The following is a 12,498-nucleotide window of genomic DNA, read 5'->3' on the forward strand; positions in this document are numbered from 1 at the left end:
ATATGTTAATGCCACTCTTGGCAGTGGAGACAATGTACTATATCGTCTTATATTTTATTTTAAGGCAACATATTAAATAATAAACAATCGTCTCAAGCATTCATATAACACTAAATTTAAACCCGAATCAGTATATTGAAATGTTGTATCATTATTTGGAACCAATATTGGGGAATCGCCTTAAAAATTATGATTTGATATGAAAATAATTAAATGAATCCAAAGTGGTTTTATTTCCATCTATGGTGAAGAAGTCCAGGTACATTTTTACCAGTTTATGGATCATACAAACATATTTCTTTTTTTTTTATTTGAAAAATACTTGAAAGACAATGGAAAGTGGAAGTCTTTATATTTAAAATACAAATCTGTAAGTTATCTTACCATTTATAAAATATAAGCATTCCTTTAAAAAACAAAAACAAAGTTCAGTAATTGGATGCAGTACAATAAACAACAATAAACAAATTAAGAAATAGATTACAGAGGTTATTTAAAATTGCCCTAAACTGCATGCATTTAAGTATTTTTACAATGAAGCAAAGTAAAACAAGCCAATGAAAGTTATTTGTATAATCTATAAGGATGCCGCAAACACAAAACAAATTAAAATGTTTAATATTCATTTGTTTTGTTATACTGTATACCAATCATCACTCCATGCAGACTCACATGTATTATACTGATACAGTTCTATCTCAATTTAGATTAAGAAACATGCAATTAAACTATTTATTTTCAAGATGTAATACAAACCTTCATAAGAAAATACCTGAAAAGACCCAAGTAAAATATTTTTATGTAAAAAAAAAAAAAAAAAAATCCAGATTGCTTCTTGATCACAAAAGCGAATTTCAGGCATTTGGCAGGCTGTGAAACGTCTCTTAAATGTACAGTTTAGTCTCTTTCAAAATGTTTTCCATACTTTTGACCTGTGATGTTCAGCATAATAGTGCTAACTAAGAGTTGAGTTTTGCTCAGTGCAAACTCTTTTAAGCGGTGGGGCTCCAATCAACTCCTCGTCCTCCTATGAAAAACAGTAATGTCACACACGGCATGCATTTATAATATTTACAATATATAATATCTATTTTAAATTAGTATTTATATAAAGATTATTGGGTTGCTACCTGAGTAGAGAGAGACAACACATCTTCTTTAATTAGAGTTGGGGGCTCATCCGTGACCTCACTGCTGGTTGTTGATGTCTCTAAATATGGGGGTTGATCATGAAAAGCAAAGTAAAATACTAGTATGCAATGTGAAATTATTGCATTATTTTCATAACAATTGCAAATTCTCAGTACAGTAATGCAAAAAAAAAAAATATATATTGTTGTTATTGTTAAACATATCGGTATTTTAATAAAAAATATCAGTGCATTATATTAGTAATACAGTCAACTACAGTATTTCTCACCTCTCTCAGCCTCCATTGTCTCCTGTCCCAGGGTGGGCGGCTGGGAGTCCTCTGTACGGAAGTACGGTGGTTGGGAAGGGCTCACTGCCTCACTCACATGCTGTGGACTCGAGTTGCTGCTGCTGTCCACTTTTGTATTAGACTGATATGCATCTGATAGGAAACTCTGGTTACTGTTGTCATCTGTTTAGGAGAATAAACCAAAAACATATTTGTGCGCAGTCTTCTGAAGAAATATGTGAATTATGTTAAGTACTTCAGCAAATAAAGCATGTTAAAATAGGTATGCAAACAACATCGTTGAGGTACAAGGTCATTTTAGTAACTAGAGAACTAGAGCCCAGTGTTGCGTTACATTAAATAGAGGATGTTCTGAATTGTTTACAGAGGAAATATTAAGCCTCCTTGTGTCTGACATAAACATAACCTGTATTACCCTGAAAATCCAGTAGCACGGAACGGGCATTTTCCAACACTACATCTGTAGGAAAGCCCTTCAGTTTCCTCACGGCAGTGCCTGCCACTTTAGGCTTGTATATCTACGAGAAAGAAAAAAGACATTTTGAACATGAAGCCTATATTTATATATATATGGGAGCTGGACTCAAAGATGATATGATACACACACCTGTTTAGTTTCTGTGACAGGGACCCATTTGAATATTCGTAATGATGTGTCTCCCACTGTAACCCACTTTTTTTCCCTAAAATGACAAACATTTTACAAGTTAACCTCACATAAACAAGCCCAGGTCACATTTTCCCCATTAAATTACATTTTGGATAAAGAGCATAAACCCAATTTTAGGACCATTGTGTTTGCAGATTCGCTGTAAAGAAATGCCCCTAGATATTTTTTTGTGTGTATTTTTATTATTCTCAATGGTAGTTCTCATTAAATAATGTAATACAGTAAGTATTATCATAATACAATAATACAAAAAAATTAAACAAAGGCAGTACACTAATAAAATGCAAATATTTTAACATGACAGTAATGATTATTTTCTTTTTCGTTACGGTAAGGGCTTAACAAGGGCTTGACAGGTTTCATGAGATTTACGCATATACGTTGCATTCACGTTGTGTGTAAAAATGCTAATTTTTACATTTCAGACATTCCGAACATCACCAACATTGTACAATCCCCATTGACACTTCTGACTGACACGCCCACTCACAGTATACAGCGAAGCCCATTGGTTGCCTTGCTTGTCTATCATGTTACTGAATGACGCCACTCTCCCCGCCACTCTGAAGTTTATTTTTGTAACGTAGAAGAAAAGAAACTTGTCTCCCTCTTCGAACAGATAACTTACCACCGACGGACCCTTTCAATTGCCGCCATCACTTTTTTGATATCATCTTTTGCACGGCTGCGTGTCTCCGCCCGCACGGACCGTCCCGACATTTTAATGGGTTTTATTAGTTTGTCAAGATCTTCCTCTTTTTCTTGCCTTCCTCCGTCTGCGACTTGATCTCACCCTGTCTTCGTCTCTGTCTCGCGAGACTTCTTAACGCGCCACTGGTACTGCCTCTTTGCATTTTTCACATTCATATTTAATTTGTTAATTTATTTTCATTATAAATTATTATTTGAAATCTGTTATCTAATAATAACAGCCATATGGGTGAACTACATCAAAAGAAGCTGTTACGTACATTTTAATGTCCTCATCATACCACCAGATGACAGTGTTTTGCACTTAAAAATATTCTAAATGGGACTTGACAGACTCCCATTGTGCAGTAAATTTAACGTCTCAATCACATTGCATTTGATATATATATCATATTGGATAAAATGTTTAAATTGCACATTTAAAATAAATTTTAATAATATTAGTTGTCCTTTATTAAAATTGCATGAACATATAATAAATATAAACTATAAATATGTTCACCATTTTGGTGCTAGCAGCAGAATACAAAAAATACCACTGGTTAATAACTACATTAATAAAGATAAATACTGTAACAAATGTATTGTTTAATATTAGTGCATTAACTAATGTTAAACTAATGGGATCTTATAAAGTGGTACCAAAATGTTTCTTCAATCAAAATATTTAAAACACATTGCATGCATATTGTTTTAATATTTACTTTATTAAATATTACTTCATTTTTCAAAAGTTAGAGTTCAACAAGTATTCCTGCATCACAGGAATGAAGCAACAGGCTCATAGTATATTTGTTACCCCACTTTATCAGTAGATTTGATACTTGTGAGGTTTAAACTGATTAACAATGGAAACCAATATGATAAATAAATAGACTCAAACCCTTCATATAATTTTAAAGATATTTATTAGATGATATTGGAATATCCTCCCTCTGCTGGCTAGTAGTCCAGCAGAATTCAGTCATTAGAATTTATCACTCACACACACACACACATCAGAAGGCACGTCGCGTTTCCAATAGCACCTATGAACACCATCTATGAACTATAACAAATAGATGAGAAAAAAAAGAGCTATATTTGTGTAGTTACACCATAGAGCTCCACTGCAGCGATGAATACACCACATCACCCTCCACACTCTCATCCTTCCCAGTCTCACTACGGCTCTGCGGAGAGCAAAGCAACACTGTTTTCTTCACATTAGAGCCCAGACGAGCTATAGCTAGAATATCACAGAGAGGTAGCTCTTCATCCATGGAAAGGCATAATGCAATGAAATGAGCATGGAAACGCAGAGGATCTCCTGCAAAAAGACAATAATACGATTTTAACTATTAAGCTGCACTGAAAATACTTACGTTCTGTATTCAATGAAAAAATGATGGAAGCTTGTTTCCATTATAAAAAAATAAAAAAAGTAATTGCAACCTTTTTTTAGCCCACAATTGAGAATTTTTCCCCTCACAATTTTGAGTTTGTGTCGTAATTATTATTTTTCCCCTCACAATTCCAGGTTAACATCTCACAATTCTTACATCTCTCACTAAATAAAAAAAAGGTAATTGCAAGTTGTGGCGATTGTGAGTTTATTTATATCTCATAATAATTCAGTTTTTTAATTTTTATTCTCAAGTGGAAAGAAGCTTCCATTAAAAAAAGAAAAAGAGGCATTTGCCTTCATAAACATACCTGGATATACCAGGAAATCTCCTCCAAACTTCCCTGCAGAGGTCAAGTAGAAGCCTTTATTTCTCAGATCCCTGTATACACAGAATCTAGTGTTCAAGCGTTCATCTCTAGGCACTGGCCAATCAGTGGAAAGGAAACTGCGTTCCTCTGGACAGTGGCTGAAGCCGGCGCGGGCAGTACAGAGCTGGACCGCCATGGCCGGCCACGGAAAGCGGAAAGCCTGGTCCAATGCATTAAGACGGTCTCTAATTGCATTGCCGGAGTCATCTGTGACTGTGGGATCAGGAAGAGTCAAATATCATTGACACATTGTATACAGTTTAAGGGCTCTTATCATGCTTGAACGGACAAATACACACAAAATTATGTCAAAATGCCCACCTTGAACAGTATCCTCATAAACAGTCGGTTATGTTTTAAGTGAACATAAACTACTGAGAGAAAATCTGATGTGTCAGTAAATTAATAAAGCTGTCCATTCAGTCTTAAACAGTCAAAGAAGAAGGGAGCGAGATAAAAAAGTGTGAATTACCGAAGTCTGTGCGTCTCTCAACAGTGTTTGGCAGCAGTGTCTCTACTAAAAGTGCACCTGTAAGTTTATCTGCATCAAGAACAGAGCCCTTATTACCTCACTAATGAGAAATGTCATGTAGATTTTAAGTTGCCAAACTATTTTACAGATAAAATCATCAAAGCAGCACTGACAACACGTTTCTGTGCCCGTACTGTAAGTGTGTGTGCGTGCTTTTGTGTGGGAGACAAAGAGTATGTGCTTTCAGTACATAATAAAACATAACTTTGTGGCAAAAAACAACGTGGAAATAAGTTGTCGTTTTTAACCAGTGTCGAAGTGGGTTTTGGTTAATTTGCTGTTGTAGACTGTAAGGACTTTTGGAAATAAATGAAATCATTTGGCGAACAGGCGAAGTAATATGGACATGTAATGAGGTATGCACCTCTCTCTCACCATTCTCTTTCTCATTGATGATTTTCTTCAGCACGGTCTTCTTGTCCTGTAGGGCCAGAGCACACTGCTCCTTATAACTGCTCTCCAGAGAAGCCTCATACTGCCTCACAGCCGCTGAATGCATCTCTTCATCTCCACAATCCTGATGAAAAAATATCACACATATACACTCACATAATAAGTCACAGATGGATGGATGGATAGATAGATAGATGTGTCTGTAGTGTAGTGTGACACCTGAGTGTGCTGTGAAGCGACACCAGTGCTCGTCTCCTCCAGCAGCAGCGCCTCCTCCTGCAGGAGCTCCAGAGGTCTTCCCAGCCGCACGTTCTGCCGAGGCTGACGGGCCAGAGCGCCCACCAAAGCCCCGCTCACACCCACAGACCTGCACCGTCTCATGTCCGACACCTTCCACAACAGAGGAGTGGATCCGCAAAAGCTGATGTCCACCAAAGCATCTCCTTCTGGCTGATTCTCACTTTCACTTCTGGTATCCATATCATCCTTTACTTCAATACTTGCTAATGATTGCGGCATATTCATCTCTGCTGGATCCCCATCCATACTCTTCCAAAACACACCTGGACTCAACACATGACTATCTCCGCTCTAAAGAGCATTTACCAAAACATTTTGTATCGGCAGTAAAAATTATAACAGTAAATTGTATACGATATTTCGGTGCACTGCAAGAAAAACATTAAAGTAACATGACAGCAGTGATGGCACAGATAGTTCAAAATGGACTATGCATCAGGGTCGCGTTTACCTCGCGCTGCCTGAACACGAATGTTATTTCAGTACTTTCATCTGCTGAAAGGCTTTTACATTAAACAACATTCAACAAAAATCATTGTTAAATCGCGATTCACAACACGTGTATTCTTTACACAACTTCCTTCGCATGCATCGATCGCATACCATGTGACCACAATCTCTGTTTGTATAAACAGAACAGCAGGCGCCATCTAAAGGCCCCTAAACGTTACAAGTCACAATTCGCTTTACTGGCATGGTTTAAAATAGATTTACATGGCAAGCCATTGGTGATATAATATAACTAATATATTATGATAATAATAAAAATAAGTAACATGCAATCTCCCTCGAAAAAGCCGTTGATGCGATTAGCCGCTTTTTCATGTGATGTCTGTTACTTTTCTCATCGCTCTTTTAGATGAACCAATCACAGCAGTTTCTAATAACTAGATACCCTTTTTATTTAATCGTTTTAGTGTTTCCATTTGTGGTTCGGATGCCAAACCTTTAATTAATAGGTTTAAAATATTTCTTCGCTTAATGCACAAATGTCTCCAGTAAAGGGAGGAAAAATACATCCGGAAAAAGAAATGCCGTTTAAAGGTGCATTCGGCCTTGTGAGCGTCCTCTTGTGGAGAGCTACAGTTTTCCAATATAAAAAAGGTAACATTTGTTTACACATCCATCATTGATTGACTTTATTCAAAACACCGTTTAAACAAATATTAAATATGATCAAAAGTCAAAATGTATCAAAGTACATCCTTTATGATATGTACATATTGGACAAATTTACAGAACTGTTTTTTAAATGAATACCGTTGTCTAGAGAACATACATTGCAATCAGCATAAACATCAGTGGAATGAATAAATTGGCATGTGATCATATAAAGACAGATGAAAGGGTAAATAAAATGAGTGAGCAAAATTAAATACAGTTTGTAGTAGTTCTGAACACATTACAAAGAGTTTGAATTTCCCAATACTTTGAACACCAATACTTTGAAAACTGATTTCAGTAATTAATACAGCAGTCTACTGCATACACCTGAAAACAGGTAAAACACTGTATTTGACACCAGTTTGATCCACTTAACAGCACATGTTCTTATTGGCCGAAGACTGCAGAGCGGCTGTGTGTACAGGAGACTCCTGGAGCAGCGAGAGGGACTGGACATCCAGCCTGCACTAGCAGACACACTGCATTCAGTGCAAACCTTCATTAATGCCGTCTCACACACCAATGACTCGCATCACACACCTGGAGAAAAAGTTATAAAGAGGGGAACAGATAAGAGTGTGTTGTATGAAGTTCAAAACAACCTGGAGCTCTGAATTTACAGAATGTTCTTAAAGTCAGCATGAAATGGAAGTTGCGATAGTCTTTTCTTCTCTGTTGTGATGTATATCTGAGTGAAAAGTGTACTCGCCAGTAAACATTAAGTATTTTGATTAAAGATTAGGAGGGCACATGTATTTAATAAAAAAAAAATCATGACCACTGATATATAATTTATAAGTACTGCAATACTCTATAAAAAATGTTTTTTGTCAATTTTGATTTCATAGTGACTTCAAAGATCTTGAGCAGGGTGCAGGGATGATGTATTTTTGTAGATCCACCCTGGTTCCTTCGACAAAAACCTAATAGGATTTTTCCACAGGGTTTTGAATTATTGCAAAAAATAAGCTCTGTGATCAACAAATCAAGCCTCAAGATAATTTTCACAAATGAGCAAAACTTTTATGAATTGGAGCAAATACAAGTTAAACGTAAACACTTAAACACTGGGGAGACCGCGCTTTTTCAGTTTCTGGACCTAAGCTCTGGAATAAGCTCCCCAGTGAGATGCGTATCGTTACTGATCTAGGCCTTTTTAAATCAAGACTTAAAACGCATCTTTTTAAAGTGGCTTTTAGTACCTAGTAGTGTGGTGGCATGTTTATAAGCTCCACTGTTTATTTTATTTTATTTATTATTTCATTTATTTTTGTACTGGTGTTTTTGATGTGTGGTTGTTTTAAATTGTTGTTTAATCTGTTGTAAAGCACTTTGGTTCACCTAGTGGTCGATGTAAGGTGCTATATAAATAAAGTACATTTACATTTACATTAAACGTAGGCTAGACTTCAACGTCACCACCATTAAGCTTCTGGTAGCTCTTCAATTAAATTCAATTAAAATTTCCCCTGAAAGTTTGAGTTAGAATATTTTTCAAGAGCCAATTATGAGTTTACTGGTCTGTGTGATGACAGTCAATGTCCTCTGTAGTCCCACACTTGTTTGTTTTTTTCCAAGACATGTAAAGGCTTTTAAAAAAATCACAAGTGGGGAATTACTGGTGTGTTTTATGTCTTAGAATAAAACATGAAAATATCTTGAGCTTGTGTTCACCACAGACCTTATTTCAGGCTTTTAACAAAACAAAAACAACATAACAAAAAAAACATTGACTTCAGGACGGAACCAGAAGTGCTAAAATGCTAACCCAGGACTGGGTTTTGGCCTACAGAAACACGTCATCCCTGCACCACTATATTCATGGTGGCGTAAAAACCATCAGGCTACCCACAAGTCACAGCCAGATTTGTTCAGTTCCTGCAGCCTTACGCCCGTCTGTGGGGGAGAGAGTCCATGTGTACGCTCAGCTTCATCTCATTCTCCAGAATCTGCAACAGCTGCTGCATGGAGGGCAGGTGGCCCGACTCCAGCTTTGACCATACAGGCACATCTGTGAGCGCATACACACACACGCAAAGTAAAAAAATGACTAGTATTAAACATCATGTTGTGTGAAATCAGTATTTTGATCAATAATCAATCATCAGTCCTACCATTAAGTGTGATTTCAAAGGCGCCAGAGGACATACACTGGTTTTCAATCAAGTTGCTGAGCAAGAACACCATCATGCAGGCATATATCTATAAAAACACAACACACTGAGGTCAAAAACACATGTAGTAGGCAACATTTCACGTGGGAACTGTAATGTCTGAATCACTAGCATCACCAAACAGAACTGACTGACAGAATAACAGATTTCCCAAACATTCAATTAATGAACTAAAGGTTTAATTCTATGACATTGTTTTCAAAGGTTCTTATAGGGAAAGACTGTGCGTGAACACTGCATTTTTTAACAAAACAAAAAGATCACTAACTTTTTGTACTCAAATTGATTTAAAAATGAAAAGAAAAAAAAATAGAAACTGAAACCACACGTACACAAAAATTATACTAAATTTTAAATGTATCTGAGAAATATAGCCTATATGTTCAAAACTGAAAAGAACAGAATCCAGAAAAATAGAACAATAAAAAACAATTACAAACCGTCTCCTCTTTGGGGATAAATAAATAAATAAATGACCAGGGTGGATATCAAAAGCAGAGTCAGGGAAATCCCACAACAACGCAATTATTAGTGCATGAGACACACTATGAATTATATATTCTCAAATAGAATGTGACATTTTTCAGCAGAAATTGATATGCACTCGATAAATGCCCCTTCACTGACCTTATTCTCTTGTGCCCAAAGCCAGATTCCTGGAGTCTCCGTACGGAAAAATGTGAAAGGGTCCTTGCCCAGGATAATTAAACCAATCACTACAAATTTGAAGACAGAGAGGAAGGAAGCTGTGTGCCTAAAAATAAATTAAAAAGATAAGTTTATGCATTCAAGTCACAGACTACCATGAATTTGTATGGTCTACAATGCAAAATTTCTTAGTCGTGAGAAACCCACCTGTATATAGGCTGTGGCAGGAAGTTCTCTCCCTCGATGCGGATGTCTGGGTACCTCTGGGTGAGAACCCGCGAGTACTCTTCAAACACCCGTCTGTACCCTCAGGACACGCTGCAAATTGAGAGGCACTGAATTAAGGAACTCCACAGAGGAAAAATAAACCACTGGTTTTTTATACTGGTTCACATATGCTCACATAATTATGAAAGCTTGTTTCTGCCACAAAATAATAATAAAAAAAGGTAAAACATTGTATCTCACAATTCTGACTCAAAATTGTTTATATCTTAATTGTATATTCTTTATATCTCACAATTCTGAGAAAAAAGTGAGAATTGTGAGATATAAGCTCACAACTGCGAGTCAAAAGTCAGAATTGTAAAGTAAAACAAAAAGTAACAACTACTTTTTTCTTTTTTTATTCCATTGTGTAAACAAGCTTCCATACCTAACAACAAACGTTGAGGGACAAAAGTACACTACTATTGTAAAACATATAGTTTTGTGTTTATTATTGTTCTACTACAAAACCATACTTAACCATGGTTATTAATTTTGTAGCTACTATGGTTTTACTCATAAATATATACACTATATCTGTATATATCCATGGGTTTTACTGAAGAAGAAAAAAAATCATGGTTAATTACTGTGTAAAACCATTTTACTAACGGTAAAAAAAACAAATATGAATTCCAAATGCTATAAATGCGTTTTTGTTGTCCTGAAAGACCCAGGTGAGTTGTCTTTAGAGTCATGTCATATCAAACACTATACTAAACATACTAAAATGGAAATTATTCAGTTACATGGTATTTAAAAAAACAAACATGATTTCTGCACATTGATACTTAGGCTACGGGGCAATTACGCTCAGCTAGACAGATAAAACTAATAGGAAACATACATGATCCAACTTTATTGAATTTACTCATAGCACATAATTTAGTTTAGATTAAATAGTTGCTTCATCAACTCATGATACTGATCAGCACGCGCACTGACAGGAAACGGAAGCACATTCCGTTTGCTTACCAAATCTGAAACTTCAGCAGTGGCATTCCAGTATATTGCATTTTCATCTTTTTAACGCTGGCATTGTCGGCTGTAGCATGACACACTGACAGCACACAGACCAGTAGAAGACTTAAACACCGCGTTTCCATCCCGCACAATCTGCTCGCAAAACCTCTGAAGCTAACAGGAAACTACCGCAGTTAATAGAGCCTGTCAAAGTAAAAGCTCTCATCATCACATCATCATCATCACATCATCATCATGCTTCTGACAGGCTGTTATTCTGTGATTAGAACCGAGGTTTTCAATCTTTAAAAGGCCCCCAATTTCCAAATATGATCATTCTCATGCGAGGGAACCTCATCTTAAAATGTAAAAGACAGCTATAGTTATATGACCAATTTATACAGTGAACATTAATATTACTATACGTATACTGTAAGTATATCTTTAAAAAAAATTTCTCTGAACTTTTCCATGGATAAAACTGACGACATGCAAATGTGTGTGTTGGTGTAACAGACGCTTTAATAGCCTTCCATTCAAATTAAAATGTTTATCTCACTGAAAAATTGTCTTGGTGAGAACCAGACTGTAAAAACAGAGGCTTGGTTGTTTTTTTCAGTGATTCTTTACGCCAGAAGATGAGAAGATGGCGACCACTGATATAAATTACACTTAGATCAGTGGTGGCGATAAAGACCAAGTCAAATCACAACCACCGTTAGTAATAAAACTAACTTAAACCAGCCATTTAAGCCCCTAAAAAGATTTAATTACTTTATTGAATTATTACTTTTTTATTTAAAAAAAAAATTACTTACAGTTCCAGATCACCTACTGTGGGAAATGTGACCATAAGTAAGCAAATAAAATGGTATCTCCGTGGATGAAAAATGAATGACCAGAAAGTTGGAAATAAAAAGCAGAGTAAAGTAAATCCTGCAACTACACAATTACTAGTGAATGGGACTCACTAATATATATTCTGATCACGAGTGAGTCACTGAATAATTCACTCAGCTGTTGTTGTTGTTTTTTTTTAAACCCTGCTTAAATTCAAGACCAAAACCATATCCTGGTCTTCAGATGATACCTGCATGAAATACACTGAGCAATTGATCGAAAGGTTTGACAAAAGTGGACAGACAGAGAAGGTTATTGTACAGTCTGAAGCTGAGCGGAGCTGTCCTTGTCCAGGATGATGGCAGAATCAAAACCATGGAATCACTTGTAAGAGAACAAGAGAAAGTGGCCAGTATGAAGGGATTCTGGTCCTATGTACCAGATTGACCCCCTCCCTCAAACAAAAGATTCACTAGAATTAACCGGCTTCTCCAACATAAGAGAAAAAAAAACATTTAACATTACTAAAATCAATCTAAATGTTTAACACCACAGCTCCAGATATTAGCTATTTGTGCTGGTGTGATAAATATAATTTTGTGATAACAGGTTATGTCTTAGATTCTCATGGTATTTTAAT

The 12,498-nt window shown here is 36.1% G+C and overlaps 3 protein-coding genes across 4 annotated transcripts; all 3 read right to left on the reverse strand.

Annotated features, from left to right (window-relative positions):
* Positions 1-335: 335 nt before the first annotated feature.
* bcl7bb (BAF chromatin remodeling complex subunit BCL7B b) lies at positions 336-2,948 on the reverse strand. The gene is made up of 6 exons (XM_079621262.1): positions 2,740-2,948; positions 2,049-2,124; positions 1,857-1,959; positions 1,421-1,603; positions 1,131-1,210; positions 336-1,027 (listed from the first exon to the last, which is right to left on the reverse strand). The coding sequence occupies exons 1-6, from the start codon at positions 2,829-2,831 to the stop codon at positions 956-958; spliced, it is 606 nt and encodes a 201-aa protein (XP_079477388.1). The 5' UTR covers positions 2,832-2,948; the 3' UTR covers positions 336-955.
* Positions 2,949-3,713: 765 nt separating this feature from the next.
* tsen34 (TSEN34 tRNA splicing endonuclease subunit) lies at positions 3,714-6,663 on the reverse strand. Its single transcript, XM_079621264.1, has 4 exons — positions 5,722-6,663; positions 5,485-5,626; positions 4,518-4,790; positions 3,714-4,131 (listed from the first exon to the last, which is right to left on the reverse strand). The coding sequence occupies exons 1-4, from the start codon at positions 6,046-6,048 to the stop codon at positions 3,914-3,916; spliced, it is 960 nt and encodes a 319-aa protein (XP_079477390.1). The 5' UTR covers positions 6,049-6,663; the 3' UTR covers positions 3,714-3,913.
* Positions 6,626-11,979, reverse strand: selenot1b (selenoprotein T, 1b). Of its 2 annotated transcripts, none has more exons than XM_079621266.1 (6): positions 11,031-11,299; positions 9,996-10,106; positions 9,768-9,894; positions 9,081-9,168; positions 8,819-8,977; positions 6,626-7,506 (listed from the first exon to the last, which is right to left on the reverse strand). In XM_079621266.1, exons 1-5 carry the CDS (start codon positions 11,159-11,161, stop codon positions 8,853-8,855), a joined length of 582 nt encoding a protein of 193 aa, XP_079477392.1. In that variant the 5' UTR covers positions 11,162-11,299; the 3' UTR covers positions 6,626-7,506; positions 8,819-8,852. The 2 variants fall into 2 exon arrangements, with proteins under 2 accessions (XP_079477392.1, XP_079477393.1); XM_079621267.1 differs by lacking the exon at positions 11,031-11,299 and adding an exon at positions 11,837-11,979 and having other exon boundaries at positions 6,683-7,506.
* Between the last annotated feature and the right edge of the window lie 519 nt (positions 11,980-12,498).

This window comes from Phoxinus phoxinus (genome assembly GCF_949152265.1).
Source record: "Phoxinus phoxinus genome assembly, chromosome: 8".
Lineage (NCBI taxonomy): Eukaryota > Metazoa > Chordata > Actinopteri > Cypriniformes > Leuciscidae > Phoxinus > Phoxinus phoxinus.

What these genes read in the sequence shown, in the direction of transcription:
- bcl7bb (XM_079621262.1), bottom strand. Translation starts at nt 2,831, where the DNA reads ATGTCGGGACGGTCCGTGCGGGCGGAGACACGCAGCCGTGCAAAAGAT. An exon ending in CTGTCACAGAAACTAAACAG is followed by an intron (nt 1,960 to 2,048) that starts GTGTGTGTATCA and finishes TCTTTCTCGTAG; the next exon opens with ATATACAAGCCTAAAGTGGC. An exon ending in GACAATGGAGGCTGAGAGAG is followed by an intron (nt 1,211 to 1,420) that starts GTGAGAAATACT and finishes CCCCATATTTAG; the next exon opens with AGACATCAACAACCAGCAGT.
- tsen34 (XM_079621264.1), bottom strand. Translation starts at nt 6,048, where the DNA reads ATGGATGGGGATCCAGCAGAGATGAATATGCCGCAATCATTAGCAAGT. An exon ending in CATCAATGAGAAAGAGAATG is followed by an intron (nt 4,791 to 5,484) that starts GTGAGAGAGAGG and finishes CTGATCCCACAG; the next exon opens with TCACAGATGACTCCGGCAAT. An exon ending in AGATTTCCTGGTATATCCAG is followed by an intron (nt 4,132 to 4,517) that starts GTATGTTTATGA and finishes GTCTTTTTGCAG; the next exon opens with GAGATCCTCTGCGTTTCCAT.